The 13,134-nt window shown below is 42.3% G+C and overlaps 2 protein-coding genes across 6 annotated transcripts in view; both read left to right on the top strand.

Moving 5' to 3' along the window:
- Positions 1-1,563, top strand: part of CSDE1 (cold shock domain containing E1) — a 32,701-nt gene extending 31,138 nt beyond the window's left edge. For all 5 annotated transcript variants that reach the window (XM_024569991.3, XM_024569990.3, XM_024569989.3 and 2 more), the window contains one exon: positions 250-1,563. In XM_024569991.3, coding sequence (XP_024425759.2) covers positions 250-297 — 48 coding nt within the window. In that variant the 3' untranslated portion in view covers positions 298-1,563. The remainder of the gene's footprint in view (positions 1-249) is intronic.
- Positions 1,564-1,677: 114 nt separating this feature from the next.
- On the top strand, positions 1,678-12,146 carry NRAS (NRAS proto-oncogene, GTPase). The gene is made up of 7 exons (XM_024570311.4): positions 1,678-1,830; positions 2,321-2,448; positions 4,683-4,861; positions 6,963-7,122; positions 7,906-8,029; positions 8,370-8,411; positions 8,518-12,146. Exons 2-5 carry the CDS (start codon positions 2,338-2,340, stop codon positions 8,023-8,025), a joined length of 570 nt encoding a protein of 189 aa, XP_024426079.1. The 5' UTR covers positions 1,678-1,830; positions 2,321-2,337; the 3' UTR covers positions 8,026-8,029; positions 8,370-8,411; positions 8,518-12,146.
- Positions 12,147-13,134: the final 988 nt, after the last annotated feature.

The raw sequence follows: 13,134 nt of genomic DNA, 5'->3' as shown, positions 1-13,134 counted from the left end.
CCTACACATTGGTGCAGCCCCCAGCAGAATGGTTGCTTACCTTTAAGAAGCACATTTCTTGGTTTTCATGATACTTTGAACATAGTTTTAGGTAGTAGATCAGGATGGTTTACTATAGATTTCCTCTAGGAAAGAATTGGTAATGGCTAAGATGATTAAAAACAATGCTTTGTAGTGTGTCTTGGACTTGTGAATGAGCTGTGATTATCATGCACTCAGATCATTAACTGCAATTTTACTCTTTCACAGGGATTTGGTGCAGAAAGAAAGATCCGTCAGGCTGGTGTCATTGACTAACCACATCCACAAAGCACATCATTAATCCGCTATGATCAAGCTGGGGGGGTTCTGGTGAAGGGTCTGAATATCTCCCTCTTCATCCCTCCCCAAAATCTGGAGTACTTATTCTATTGAGCTATTACACCAATTTTAACACCTTCCTCGTGTTATGTTTAAAAAAAATAAATAAATTTAAGAAAACCATTTTAAAATTATGCACAGTTGCAGCCTGGAAAACTTAAGGTGGCGCCTTGTAGTATCAATTTTAGGAGCTTTATTTGGTGCATATAACGCAACTGGTAACTGCAAAATCCACTTTGCCCGTGTTAAGTGAAAAATAATAGACTGTTACCTTGTTGGCCCTATGAAATTCTGCACTTGATATTTAGTATATATTCTACCTTCATTACTCTGGCAAGATGTCCTGCCTTAGCACTCGGTTGCATTCTTTATCTTTTCTTTCTTGTTCATTATGCTTTAATTCTGAGGACCATATGAGGGTAGACTATATTAATTGCAAAAATTTGTATCGGCAAACCATTTCCTTAAGTTGATGGCCAAATGTTAAAAGTGTTATTTTTCATATCATTTATAATCTTGTCACAGTCCACTTAATGAAAGTTTTGTTAGATTTCAATGAAAATTATCTTCCAGAGTAGTTTTTTTTTTTTTTTTCCCCCTGGGATGGGGTGGGGAGGGTAAATTTACTACAATTAGTATGTATGGTGCAGAATTTCATGCAAATGAGGTGTGCCAGGAGTGTGATAATTTAAACGTATTTAAACAAAGACGAATGCACAAATTTGCTGCTGCTTAGATCACTGCAGCTTCTAGGACCCAGTTTCTCTTACTGATTTAAAACAAAACAAAACAAAACAAAAAAAATAAAAAAAGTTGTGCCTGAAATGAATCTTGTTTTTTTTATAAGTAACCACCTGGTTCCTGTGTCCTGTAAAATACAGGCACTTGACCCTTGGTGTAGCTTCTATTCGACTTTATATCACGGAAACGGATTGGTCTGATTTCTTGGCCGTCATCTTTAATTGGCCACATACAGGGTCCCTGGCCAGTGGACTGAAGGCTTTGTCTAAGATGACAAGGGTCAGCTCAGGGGATGTGGGGGAGGGCGCTTTTATCTTCCCCGTTGTCGTTTGAGGTTTTGATCTTCTCTGGGTAAAGAGGCCATTTATCTTTGTAAACACAAAACATTTTTGCTTTCTCCAGTTTTCTGTTATTGGCGAAAGAATGGAAGCGAATAAAGTTTTACTGATTTTTGAGACACCAGCACCGAGCGCTTTCATTATTGAAACGTCCTAAGCGGGGAGGGGCGGGTCTGGGTGTGGCCAGCCACTTGCCTCCTGGGTTGGGGCCCACGTGGCCAGGGCGGGGACGCAGCAGGACGCAGCGCTCTGGGCGCCGACTGATTACGTAGCGGGCGGGGCCGGAAGTGCCGCTCCCTGGTGGGGGCTGTTCATGGCGGTTCCGGGGTCTCTAACATTTTTCCGGGTGGTGGTTCTAAATCCGTTCGCAGCGGAGGCGCCAGGGCTGGAGGTAAGGCTCTGGCGTGTGTCGCGTTGGGCTTTGGAGCATACAGGCATCTGGTCGTTGCCGGGAATTGAGCGGAATTTGTGAGCTGGAGACAAAGGCCCCGGGCGGGGGTCCTTCTGTTTGAGTCCTACCACGACCATCTTTGGAGACAGGCGGGGGAACCTGAAGGAGGAGCGGCTTGAAGGCAGCCCTCCAGAGTTGAGAAGCCTGGCGGAAGGAGCAGGAAGGGGGGTTGCCTTTACCTTAGGCCGAGGGCGGGGCCCAAAGACTGCTGAAAAATAGATGAGGGTGGCGGTATCTAGAAGACTAATTAAGAATTCGGAGACCCACGGTAACTTGTGTTTTTGCATTCCTGAATCACTCTGAGAACCAAATGAATAGTCACGTGTATGGCACCGACACCTTTCCAACTCTGGCTTTCCTTACTACTGATGTACTTTGAAGGACTGTAGTGGTGGCTCGCCAGTTAACCGTAATTGCTGCTTTCCCACAGGTTCTTGCTGGTGTGAAATGACTGAGTACAAACTGGTGGTGGTTGGAGCAGGTGGTGTTGGGAAAAGCGCGCTGACAATCCAGCTAATCCAGAACCACTTTGTAGATGAATATGACCCCACCATAGAGGTGAGGCCCAGGGGTAGTCGCTGACCCTGCTTTCTTTCCGTCTACCCTCACCCGTACCCTTTAGCTATTCTTTAGCTGAGAGAAGGCGGAAAGTTATTTTGTGTACTGCATTCATTAATACAGTAAATAAAGTTTTCCATGTTTGTGGAGAAGAGTTCATTTTTATGAGCTGCTGAAGATTTTCTAAAAAGTTCACAGTTTTTAATAGTTCTGTAAAATTTGCAAAGTTAGTGTTGAACTCATTTCGTTTCTTCATACGTGACAGCTCTGTTTTTTAAAAATACACAGTCTATAGGTAGAGCAGCTGTCTGAATAACAAAGGAGGATGGAGAGAAAGGATTCGGAGACCGGGGTGCTCTACAGTTTTAATTTCTTAGCTCTCTGAAGCTGCAGAGACTGTGGGGTTGGAGTAGAGAGAACATGAGATTTTGAGTTGCTGTGCCTAGGATTTCAGTCCCCGTTTTCAGTCTGTTCAGTTATGTGATAGTGGGCAAATCACTTAATTTCTCTGAGCCTTGTTTTCTTCATCTATTAAATTACTGTTAAGAAGCATGTCCTGCCTTCCACACAGGGATGATGTGAAAAATCAAATGTGTTTAAACTTTTTGTGAATGGTAAAGCCCTGGATAAAAAGTACTTATTTAAAGATCCGGTTGTTTTCATGGGAGTTCATGTTACAGATTGACATCAGTGAATGGCAAAAAAACATTAAATAAAAGGCCTTGTCATTTTATCCAGTTTAGAAATGTATAACTATTTATTGATTTATTTTTTTTATTTTTAGAGAGAGAAACATCGATTTGTTGTTCCACTTATTTATGCGTTCATTGATTGAGTCTTGTATGTGCCCTGACCAGGGATTGAACCCACAACCTTGGCGTATCCAGGCTATGCTCTGACCAACTGAGCTACCCAGCCAGGGCCTAGAAATGTGTGACTCTAGAGATTATTTTATTTTAATCCACACCCTGGTCTTCCTACCGCCCAGCCACTGAGCATTTAATGTGAGCTAACTCTAATATAGCCATTATTAAAAATTATTCATTAGTTCTTTGCAAAAATCTTTTATTTCAGGCTTACCAACTTTAGTATTAATAGTTTGAACCCCTTAATCTTTTTTGGCGTTTTAGTTATTGTGGGGTAATTTCCATATAGTAAAATATATAAATGATATATATGCACCTCGGTGACTTTTTAAATTCGTATATACTTACGTAATAACCACCACTCAGATAAAAAATAATACTGTTTCCTCCTATGCCCTAGAGAGTTCTCAGATGCCCTTTCCAGTCAGTAACTCCTTTACCCTGCTGGGAAATAACCACTTCTGACCTCTGTTATAAAACAGTTCGACTAAAACCCATCTTTACAATTTTTATTTTGCTCATCTCCTTAAGTCAGACACTTAACATGCTCTTAAGAAGTTTTGGCGATGTGAGTTCCGTTAGTTGAAAGTACAGCCCCGCAATGGAGTGAGAGGAACTCACTGATCGATGGGCTGGGAAACGAGGCCGAATTCTATTTCTGGAGCCAGATCTTTTACTAAGTGTGATGGGTTGTTTTTTTTATTTGACTCGAATTCCCAGAACACAAGTGTTAAAATATAAGTAAAACTTTTGCCTTCGTGCTAAATCGAAAGTACTTTTTATATGATTGTCCATGTGTCTCTCTGAGGATTTCTTTATGTCTCTACCTTCTTGGTAACCTTTAGGAAATTGATGGAGGGATATTGCCCAAAGGTACAATCTGTGATGATGACAAAAGTATTTTTATATTATGACCTCGTCTGAAATAAAAAGTATTTGTATGTTTAATTGTAAACACAAGTGACACTGTAACCAGGGCCAGGTTATAAATAAAGGAGGTATGTTTAGAATTTCAAATGTACAGAATTTTAAAGTTCAGTTCATACCTCAGTAAAATACACTGTGAGTAATCTCTAGTCCAACTGCAGTACAGCTGCCTTTTGAATTTCTACCTTATTTTCATCTTTTCCAGGAACAGAGTGTTCACATTTTCCTTTCTGCAAGCCTATAGAATTTGGGGCTTCTTTCCTAGGAAGACATGAATGACTTCCTGTTTGTGATTATATATTAGCAGTTTGAGGGACAAACCAGAGAGACAGAAATGGACTGGAGTAGGAGCTTACTTAGCCTTGGCAATAGCATTGCATTCCCTGTGGTTGTTAATAAAAGTGGACTCTCCCCCTCACCCTCCCCACACCCTGCCCCCAGGATTCTTACCGAAAACAGGTGGTTATAGACGGTGAGACCTGCCTGCTGGACATACTGGATACAGCTGGACAAGAGGAGTACAGTGCCATGCGAGACCAGTACATGAGGACAGGCGAAGGCTTCCTCTGTGTATTTGCCATCAATAATAGCAAGTCATTTGCAGATATTAACCTGTACAGGTACCAGGAGTGTTATTTTTTCTGAAAGGATGGTCTTTAAGTGTGTTCTGAGGCTTTGCGGGGCGCGATACCACGCTAGGAAAGGTACAGCTTTTTTAATTTTGAGAGGGGTTGGTTTTAGGTTGTTGAGCATTGAGAATCTGGGGTAATTACTGAAAATTAATGCTGGAATTTATTTTATATAATGTAATATGGCTAGAACGTGGGATAGTGTATCATCAAAGCTTTTTAGTGAGAGTGATTCAGAACTGGAGGGGTTATTGGTCACAAAGGAATTTCAGAGAGGCAGACACCTGAGAACCATTCTTCAGTAGGTCATAGAGATGATGCTAGGAAGGAACAAATTGGGGGGGTTAGATAAAGCGGGAAGAACAACATTCTGATTTTACAGAATCAGAAATAGAGTCGGGAAGGTGGCTCATTAGGTGTCTGGAGTCACGACTGTTGACTAGTAGCAGAGTCAGGACCAAAAATTCGAGGTTCCTTTTCTTGGCTCCATGTTCGTTTAGCAGAATACGGTAATGGTTCAGAATATAGATGCCTGGGTTGAAACTTGGCTCCATCAGCCCCGGTACTTTGGGGCAGACTACTAAATCTCTGTGTCTCAGTTTGCTCATCTATAAAATGGAGATTATAGTACCTACCAAGGATTGTGAAAATCAAGCGAAGTAATGAATATGTAAATCGCTCAGAACAGTGTCCTCCGTCCACATAGTGGAGCCTGTGCTGGTGTTCTGCCGACAGCCCTGGGTCCTGGCTTATGCCCGTCCATGTGAGGAAGTCTGCTCACAAGGCAGACTAGTTCAAAACTGGATTCAGTGTGTGTTTGTTTTTGCCTCTCCTAAACCTGCTCTGCTTTCCACTTCCTCTCTGGAAATAATAGCAGTACTTAATAAAATGCCCAGCACTTGGCAAGCACCTATTTTCTGAATTTCTAGAAATCATTTTTCTTTTTAGGCTGTCTTTTTTTTTTTAAGATTTTATTTATTTACTTTTAGAGAGCAAGGAAGAGAGGGAGAGAAATACCAGTGTGTGGTTGCTTCTCACACGCCCCTTACTGGGGACCTGGCCCACAACCCAGGCATGTGCCCTGAGTGGGAATTGAACCAGCGACCCTTTGGTTCGAAGGCCGGCGCTCAATCCACTGAATCCACTTATAAAGTGAAAAATCTGTTCCTTGGCCATATTAGACACTGACTTCTTCAGTATTTAGTAGCTACAGGTGACTAGTGGATGTCGTTGGGCAGCAGAGATACAGAACATTTCCGTCGCTGTAAGAAGTTCTGTTGGCCAGTGTTGGTCAAGAGAATCTGAGCAGTGTTTTCCAAACTGCTCTGTGGTGTGTCTGAAATGTCACTGAAGGGGGTGCTGTCCCTGTTGAGAGTTCCAGGTACTTTAGACCCCCTTTAATAGAGCAGTTCTGCGGGTTTCTTTTATATCTGGGACTCTCAGCTCTAATTTTGTTTGAAGGAAACACGGGGACCTGCCCACTTCTCTTTACCTAGAGAAGTAGGTAAATACCATCACTCTTAAGGGAAGCTCAGAAAGTCACTTTATTTTTTTTGTACTTTGGACCTTAATCTAGAGCAGGGGTGTCAAACTCATTTTCACCAGGGACCACATCAGCCTCACAGTTGCCTTCAAAGGGCTGAAATAATTTTAGGGCTGTATAAATGTAACTACTCCTTAACTATTAAGGAGTTGAAATTACATTCGGTCCTTTGAAGGCAACTGTGAGGCTGTTGTGGCCCCAGGTGAAAATGAGTTTGACACCCTGATCTAGAGGGTGATTCAGAGTTGCCAGTTAAACTCAGAGCCAAGTTCTTTGGAGAACTAAGGAGCCCGACAGGGGCCTGTTTCAAGGCAGATTAACCATCCGTCTCCACTAGAAGGTGAACTGGGACTTGGCACTCCTGTGGCTGCTGAATCAGTCTAAACCAGCCTTACTATGCATGCAAGGTCTTTTATAAGTAGTAGGGGGAAAAGTGAAACTCCCCAGTAGATGTTAAGAGGACTAGATTAAATTTGCTAGATTCCTTTTTGCCCTAGCTGTTTATTCCTTCTGAAAAGCTTATTCTTATAATATATTCCCCCTTTTTAGGGAACAGATTAAGCGAGTCAAAGACTCAGATGATGTACCTATGGTGCTAGTGGGAAACAAGTGTGATTTGCCGACAAGGACAGTTGACACAAAACAAGCCCATGAACTGGCCAAGAGTTACGGGATTCCATTCATTGAAACCTCAGCCAAGACCAGACAGGTAGAGTACAGCTTCCGGCATCTGGCAAGAGTTTGTTTTAAGGCTGAGAAGTTTGATTGACTGACTCTTTGCTAGAGGTGCGATGCACAGTCTTTGTTGTTAGGGATTTTTAATAGTGTTCTATTTTAATCTTTGGTTTGAACCCAAAATGAACTTGTTCACATTCTGCTGTAGAATTTTTACTCCCCCATTAGCATGCACAGGTATGACTAAATGAAGACCTTGATTAAAGATAAGCATTAGTCTTTTCTCTGTCAACACCAGCCCCTGCGTAGGGTTTAAGTTCTTTGGAATGGAATCGCTAGATCTGGTGGTTCTGTATGACCCACGTTACCAGTTTTCCTTTGCTCGAGTGCTATTTTTGCAAAATGTGCCAGATGTATATCAGCCTGTTAATGTGATTCAAGAGGAATACTAAATTTAGTGTTCTTTCTAAAGTAACCTATTTTTTTTTAATTTTATTTATTTTTAGAGGGAAGGGAGGGAGAAAGAGAGAGAAACATTGATGTGTGAGAGATACATCAATCACTTGGCTCTGGCACGCCCCCAGCTCGGGACCTGGCCTGCAACCCAGGCACGTGCCCTGACTGGGAATAGAACTGGGGACCTTTCAGTTCACGGCTCGGTGCTCAGTCCATTGAGCCACACCAGCCAGGGCTACGCCGCCTTATTTTATCAGCTAACAATTTAATAATTGGAATTCTAAATCCACATAAAGAAGTGAGAGAGCGCTTACAACTTGGATTGTATCTGTTAGGCTATCTTTATCATTTTCTTTCCTAGGGTGTTGAAGATGCCTTTTACACACTGGTAAGAGAAATCCGTCAGTACCGAATGAAAAAACTCAACAGCAGTGATGATGGGACTCAAGGTTGCATGGGGTTGCCTTGTGTGGTGATGTAACAAGGTGAGCACGTGGTCTCCTGACATAATTATAAATCAGGCAATTTGCAGGAGTGTTGCTGTTGTTATCTCTCACGTTGTTGTTTGCCTGAGAATTTCTGCTCACTTACAACGATAAAATGTTTTCCTTCGGGTGCCCTTCCTGAGAGTACTGAGCTCTAAACTATTTTTAAAACATTTAATTACTTCGCAGACATTGTTACATTTTCAATAATATGAGAAATTAGAAGACATTGGTGATGAAACATGTGACTGCCACATTCTTGGCACCGCCCAAGAGTCTGAAGAGGCACTGCGTCAAAACTCGGTGCTGCCGACACGGTGTGTCTTTTTTTTTTTTACAGATACTTTTAAAGTTCTAGCATCAGAAGAGAGCCATTGTCAAGGTAGGACAAGTTTGGAAGTGAACGGATTATCATTCGTGTTGATTTCTTCAGATTGTTTCTCACACTCTCGAAGTGACACTTACACCCACATTCCATCTCCTTTCAGCTGCACTGACACCCTGGTCCCGACTTCCCTGGAGGAGAGAGAAGTATTCCTGTTGCTGTCTTCAGCCTCACAAAGAAGCCCCCGCCGCTTCCCTGACTCTCAGTAGATCAGTACATTATTCTCTGTTTGAGAAGTTCGCGGAATAACTACCTCCTCACTCGGTTGTCTGACCATAGAAATGAACCTCTTGTTACTGCTCCCCAATATTTTTCCACTCTGGGTTCTTCCCAGACACACCTCGGTCACCCCAGGTTTCTCGTCTGATAAGTAATTCACACTCTGAAACAGAACCAAACTGTAGACATTAAATTCTCTAGAAAACAGTGTCTTGAGCTCTAATGTAGCAACCGCTGGAGATTTTTTTTTTTTTCTTTTTTCTGTTGAACTTGGAACTATATTGGTTTTTGGAGAAATGTCATAACTGTTTTGCTGAGAATATAGTTAATGTTGGTTTGGGTTGTTTGTAATGTTACCAGCTATATTCTGCAAGCTGGCCTCCGCTCTGGATTCGTAAGTGCAAAAGTGAATACAGGCTTTTGAGTCTATCCTGGCCTTCGCAACTTTCATGCATTTAAATCTAACTTTCACAGTGAAGTGCCTTTTCCCTAGGAGTGGGTCGTGAACTTCCTTTACAATACTGCAGTGGAGTGGGTGTCTCAAAAACCATTATACGTGACAGTGAATGTCTGAGCTATGAGTAGGACCTGTCTGCCTTTGAGAGAAAGATAATACATACCAATATGATAGCAGGTGCCATTTCTTATATTTGTGAAGTATGCTTTCTGGAGACCTGTTTTTAGGTTCTCCCAAGAGAAAGATGAAACTGGAAATAAGTATAAATAATTTCACTTAATTTTTACCTGTGCTCCACTTTTTTTTTTTTTTTTTTTTTTTTTTTTTTTTTTTTTTTTGTAGGTTACTACCTATCAAATGTATGTAATTTGTTTCTTCTAGCTTCCTGGTAATCTAATGTTCAATGAACTTCCGTTCGTGTTTAAATTTGGGTTATATCAGAAGGCTCTACATTTGCAGGTGTGCGAAATTGTAAAGATTCGATGCAGTTTCATTTAATGTTGTGATCAATGATTTTCAAACAGTATATTGACACACATTTTCAGTGCATATCATGGTATCTTAATGATGTACGTATCCATAATTGCCCTCGGTCCCTCGCCCACTGCAGTTTGATTATTTCACCCAAGTATAAAGCGTGGTGCTAAATGGCCAGATCACCGTTTCAGAACTGGAGTGAGCCAGTTAGCATCACGGAGGGAGAAATCTTCCCCACGTGCTCACTGCACTGGCAACCCCAGCTGGTAGCTTTGTCAGACCTGGGCTGGTAGTCCTGCGGGGAAGGAAGAGGCCAGTTAACACAAGTCCTCCATCATAACTGGGAAAGCTTGGTATCCTGAGGAGGGTCAGCCTAGCGGTCTTATAAATAAACTATCTAGACTCTTTTTAGATAGAAACTAAATGATGCCAATATTTTTTTCTCATGTTTTTGAGGATGAGGGTACCTCAGATCAATTTTTTTTTGAAGTTTTGTTTTTTTAATCCTCACCAGAGATTGTGTTTATTGATTTTTAGAGAGAGGAAGGGGGAAGGGGGTGGAGAATAACATGCATTGGTCACTTCCTATACATGCCCCTGGCTGGAGATGGAACTTGCAACCTTCTGGTGCTCCAACCAACTGAGCCTTCTGGCCAGGGCTCAGATAATTTTTTTTTTTAATTTTCTTTATTCTTAATGTTCTTTAAAGGTTTTAAAACAAGATGTTGATTAATTTGTGCATAAAAGATAACACATGGAAATGCTGAGTTTGTTCAGAACAAGAAGAAGCCTTTGGATTAGAAGGCTTGTTAGTTAGGAGGATTTGGAGGCTTGACTTTGCCACATGCAGATACTATCCTGGTGATTCTAATGAAACATAGATAACTTGGTAAAAGCCTAGCCTAAAACAGCCACTTGCTGTCCTGGTCTGTTAATATGTAAATGCTTACCGAGGTCCTCCACCTTCTAATACAGATTTGCATTTACTGGGCACTCCCCACATTGCCTGGAAGTGAACTCAGAGGAGGGGAAGGTGTCGGGGCTGCGCGCAGAGAGTGATACACACAGAGTTGCACTCCTCGGCCTCGTTCTGAGTCTTCACAGTGCTGCCGGCTCCTGTGGGCAGGGACTCTGCTGCTCTGTCCCTGCTGCTTCCGAGCGTCGCTCCCCCTGATGAGGCTGGATTGAAGCTGGTCACCTCAGCTGTCAGCCTCCTGGTCTTCGTCGTCCTCCTCTTGTCCATGTGACTGACAGTGTGATTTTTTTCCCTAACGTCAGATTCAGGGGGGAAAGTAACCGATGTGGGGTCTGTGCCCCTGCCGGTGTGTGGGTGTGCCTGATCGTTTCCTCCAGTGTGGTCTGAGCACAGGAGTGTCCACAGGGGCCAAAATGCGGGCTTGAGAATGTTCTTTTAATAGAGTCTTGAGAAATTACACTTAGGTGTGAATCCTGGCACAGTGGAGTGACAGAGTGGAATGCTGAATAGCTTCAGCTAGTGCAGTGTCAGAGGTGCTGTTCAGAATATGTTTGAAATTGCTGAAGATAATTCTAGTTTACCTCAAAATCCGAACGTCTCTTTCCCCGAATTAAGTGCCTGGCCAGCTGTCATACATTACACATCACTTTGGCTGTTTGTTTTTCAAAGGTTGTACGTTCAAGAGTGTGAAAGTACGATGTTCTGTCTAACGGCTGCCGTGCCTGATCTGTAAGTGCTGTACTTGCCCCCAACAGCCTTCTGTCGAATGTTACTTGGTAATACGGTATCATACTTGTTACAGTGTTCACTTTAGGAGTGTAATGGGTAAAGTTATTCTCAGTGTATATTTTAGTGGGGCCCATGTGTAGTCGTTCATCATCCTTTAAACTGCTGTGAATTTTTTATCTTGACTTGAAAGCAAGAATAGAGAAACACTTTAAAGAGATACTTTCTTTTTCCCATTCCCGAGCTGGTGAGCATAACCATCTTCTGCTTTACATTTACAGTCCAGAACTCTTCTAAGCTGGCAGCTACGACCAAGAACCAAAACATGGTGCACTCGGCTTCTTGTAATTCATCTCTGCTAATAAATTGCAAGAAACAAGGATAATTAATTAGGGAAAATATTTTATTTGGGTGGATTCCATAAACGAGGGACTGAAGCTCTCATACATTATTTCTCATCTTGGCGCTGTGCCACAAAATTATTTTAAGGTGTTTTGTATTATTGTTTGAAAAGTGTTCTTATCAGAGTAGTTGTAGATATATTTCAGATATAACTGGCAATTTTCAAAAGCCTGAGTACTGACCTCAGAAGCAGTCGTCTGAATTCTGCCCTGGAGGGAAGGGACGATCTCAGTGGACCGTGTGTGACCCTGACGTTGCTGAGCTGTGGAACGGAGGCAGAAGGCTGGCTGGCTGTGCGGTCCTGCTGTTTAAGCGGGAACAGTGGGCCGCCGTGGCCCTACACGGGAGGGCTGAGATTTTAAGTTGCCTACTTTATTGTAAATTGATCCACCCTAATTTTTTAAAAATTGGTTGAATGTTTTTCTTTTTTAAATGTTCAAACAATAAAAACTGGAAGTTCTTGGCTTGCTTATAATTTTTTCCCACTGCAGTGCCTTCATTGAAAAGATTTCAGACTTTGGGATGTGAGTTTCGGGTGGCTTTGGGAGATCTGAGGTCCTCATGTCATCTCAGTATAAAATGTGTCAAAGCCTGCTTTAAATGGTTATTTGGGGGTGATTCATTGCCATGATTCATAGCTCTGTCACGTTCTCTCGCATTAATGCGCAGTGACTGGAGCTGCCCCTGGCAGTCTCCCGTCCTGTCTTCGCGTTACCGCAGGTAGTCTACCCGTCTCGGTCCCGTCGGAAGAGCTTCGGTCTGGGAGCCAGAGGACATGGGTTCCAGCTGTAATTTTCTACTCCAACCCCTGGTTTCCTCACTTGCAGAACAGGGAAGTTGAATTTGGATATATCAGTTTTCCCAACCCTGATTAATGAGACATGTTTATAAAAGAATGATTGCAAACCGAGGCTTCTCCACCTAACACTGGAAAACTGTGATTATGAGGACCTTGGTTTATTCTACCAAGATGTCAATTTTTTTTTTCATCTTATTCCTTAAAAGGGGGAGAATGGAGGGGGGTCATTAATATTTGGCTTAATTAAGCTTAAAGAAATGAAATTTAAGTGACAGATACTGTTTCTACATGGGGCAAAGAAACAATCATGGACTTTGTGTATCTGAAACAAATTTCTCCCTGATAATCAGTCACCATGCTTCGTACCAGATGTTTTATCCTGCTAGTATTTCACCCCTCAGTATCCGAGACAGGGGAAAGGGTGTTTTCCTGAGGATAGCTGCTATTCCCAGCAAAGTGAAGCTGCAGAGAGACAATGAGAAAGTAGCCCAAGAAGCTTGTTTAGTTGGAATACGAGGGAACCGCCTCTGTGTGCTATTAATACTGGTTTCTGTTCTCATTGCAAGCCTTCCTGAAGGTCATTAACGGGCCGGCACAGTTGTGTAAGTTATTTGATACCCAAGAGGCCACACTAGGGATCGTTTTGCAGAGCTGCTCCAGACAA

Source organism: Desmodus rotundus, chromosome 12, assembly GCF_022682495.2.
Source record: "Desmodus rotundus isolate HL8 chromosome 12, HLdesRot8A.1, whole genome shotgun sequence".
Taxonomy (NCBI): domain Eukaryota; kingdom Metazoa; phylum Chordata; class Mammalia; order Chiroptera; family Phyllostomidae; genus Desmodus; species Desmodus rotundus.
This window is presented reverse-complemented; position numbering and strand designations above follow the sequence as displayed.

What these genes read in the sequence shown, in the direction of transcription:
- NRAS (XM_024570311.4), top strand. Translation starts at nt 2,338, where the DNA reads ATGACTGAGTACAAACTGGTGGTGGTTGGAGCAGGTGGTGTTGGGAAA. An exon ending in AATATGACCCCACCATAGAG is followed by an intron (nt 2,449 to 4,682) that starts GTGAGGCCCAGG and finishes CCCTGCCCCCAG; the next exon opens with GATTCTTACCGAAAACAGGT. An exon ending in GCAGATATTAACCTGTACAG is followed by an intron (nt 4,862 to 6,962) that starts GTACCAGGAGTG and finishes CCCCCTTTTTAG; the next exon opens with GGAACAGATTAAGCGAGTCA.